At 27.6% G+C, this 2,572-nt stretch overlaps 1 protein-coding gene across 1 annotated transcript; it reads left to right on the forward strand.

Annotated features, from left to right (window-relative positions):
- The first annotated feature begins 520 nt into the window (after positions 1 to 520).
- LOC137636386 (uncharacterized) lies at positions 521 to 964 on the forward strand. The gene has a single exon (XM_068368797.1). It carries the CDS (start codon positions 521 to 523, stop codon positions 962 to 964), a length of 444 nt encoding a protein of 147 aa, XP_068224898.1.
- Positions 965 to 2,572: the final 1,608 nt, after the last annotated feature.

The following is a 2,572-nucleotide window of genomic DNA, read 5'->3' on the forward strand; positions in this document are numbered from 1 at the left end:
ATACTAGATATATACATATATATATATATATATATATATATATATATATATATATATATATATATATTTATATATATATATATATATATATATATATATATATATATATATATATATATATATATATATATATATATATATATACATGTAAATGTGTGTATATATGTATATGTATTTATATATATATTTACTTTCATATTCTAGTATATATATATATATATATATATATATATATATATATATATATATATATATATATATATATATATATATATATATATTTAAATAAGCCATATACTTTTGGTACATTAATATCTGAATAAAGGTCATGGAGTTGTAATGCTGGATAAAGCAGAATAAATAAGGAAAATGGAAGATATTTTAAAAGATAGGTCTAGGTTCAGAGAGTTGGTGTCGGAGGACCACTTAATTCAAACATTTAAATATTGAGAATGAAATAAACTACAGAGTTCGTCAGTGGAAGAACGATGGCGTAACGTCAGACGAAACAGCTTCAACAATGATTGCAACAGGAACACAACCTGGTACTAGGTATGGTGCCCCAAAGATTTACAAAAGAGGCATTCCTCTGAGACCAATACATAGCGACATTAATACCTGCTCCTATGACCTGTCCAAACATCTAGTAACTAAGCTCGTCCCTCTCAGAGTTAATGGATATACCCTGAGAAATACTTATGAATTTGTAGAATTGATAAATTCTGTCGAAGATGCAAATAACTACGTTATTTGCAGCTTCGACATAGAAAGATTGTTCACTAACCTTCCTTTAAGAGAAACACTAGAGATAATTCTTGAACAACTTTTCCCTAATACAGAGGACATTTTGAAGGTTTCGATAAAAAAGATTAAAATACTCTGGGAACTAGCTACATCCACATTCATGTTTTATAACAAGTTATATGAGCAGGTGGATGGAGTAGCAATGAGATCACCGTGTTGACCAACCTTGACTAATATATTTCTATGGTATTTTGAAGGGAAATGGTTGAATGGTTGTCCTTTGGAATTTAATCCTTTTTTCTACCGTCGATATTTAGACGATACATTTTTACTTTTCAAAAATTTAGATCACATAAGCCAGTTTTTATATTATTTAAATAGAAAGCATCGTATCATAAATTTTACGCAAGAAAATGAGAAGGATGATACTTTGCCTTTTCTTGATGTCTTGGTCTCTCGGAAACATAATACCTTTGAGACCTTAGTATTTCGAAAAAAAGCACTTTTACAGGACTAAGCACTCTTTTTTTTTATGCTCAGAACTAAAATCTATAAAATTAGTTCGATAAAAACACTGTTATATAGATGTTATTATGTACTGTATGTTCATCTCATCTGGGGTTATATGAGGAAGAAAATTTTCTAAAATCATTTTTTATTACCAATGGGTTCCTACTGAACCTCTATTATAATCAAGTCAAGAAGTTTTTAAGTATAATTTACAGTCAAAATTTAGCAATTCAAACAGTCAGTAAGAACAAGTTATATGTCTCCTTTCCGTACTATGGTTATATTTCCGAGAGACTAAGAACAGGAGTTATGAGTGTTGTGGGGAAGTGTTATCCCCACATAGATTTAAAACTAATTTTTACTAACAAGTTCTCACTCTTTAAATATAAAGGAGAGTCTACAAACTCCCTTGTGTTCTGGTGCCATATACACTTTTTAATGTGCACTCTGTAATGAGTGCTACACTGGAAGCACATCTAGACAGCTTCAGTGTAGGATTTCGGAGCACATGGGGAGATCGGTACGATCCAATATACCTTTAAATAAGAAACCAATTCCAGCTATTTATGACCACGCATTTAAATCTGGTAGTGCCATTTCTAAGGAAAATTTCAAAATTACAGACAGACATAGTAGCGTCAACCAACTGAGAATCTTGAAGTCTTTATACATTTTTAAGACAATACCCAGCTTGAAAGAGGGCTTACCTGTTCAGTTGACAGTGACCCATTGATCCGTTTGGTCTGTGGGTTGCTGGTGTGGATGGTTGGTCGCCGTCTCTTGCGGGTGACTAGTTATTTTAGTTATTGAGTCTTTTATATATTTATATAGTTATATGTGTAATAAGTCTCTTATATGGTTTAATGTTCCTTGATTGGTTGACTTTAGAGCTAGTTGGTCAGTTCATGAAAGTATATCTTCCTAACTATTTACTTAGGATTATTTTTAAAATTTTACTTATGATAATTGCAGATATACGTGTATATATATATATATATATATATATATATATATATATATATATATATATATATATATATATATATATATATATATATATATATATATATATATATATATATATATATACATATATATATATATATATATATATATATATATATATATATATATATATATATATATATATATATATATATATATATATATATATATATATATATATATATATATATATATATATATATGTATATATATGTATATATGTATGTATGTATGCTGTAACACCATTAGTAAAGTGCATGCTATTTTATACGGACGTATCTTTAAATAAAAAAAATCAGAATTGAATATAAAA

The sequence above is a fragment of the Palaemon carinicauda genome, unplaced genomic scaffold (assembly GCF_036898095.1).
Source record: "Palaemon carinicauda isolate YSFRI2023 unplaced genomic scaffold, ASM3689809v2 scaffold285, whole genome shotgun sequence".
NCBI lineage: Eukaryota > Metazoa > Arthropoda > Malacostraca > Decapoda > Palaemonidae > Palaemon > Palaemon carinicauda.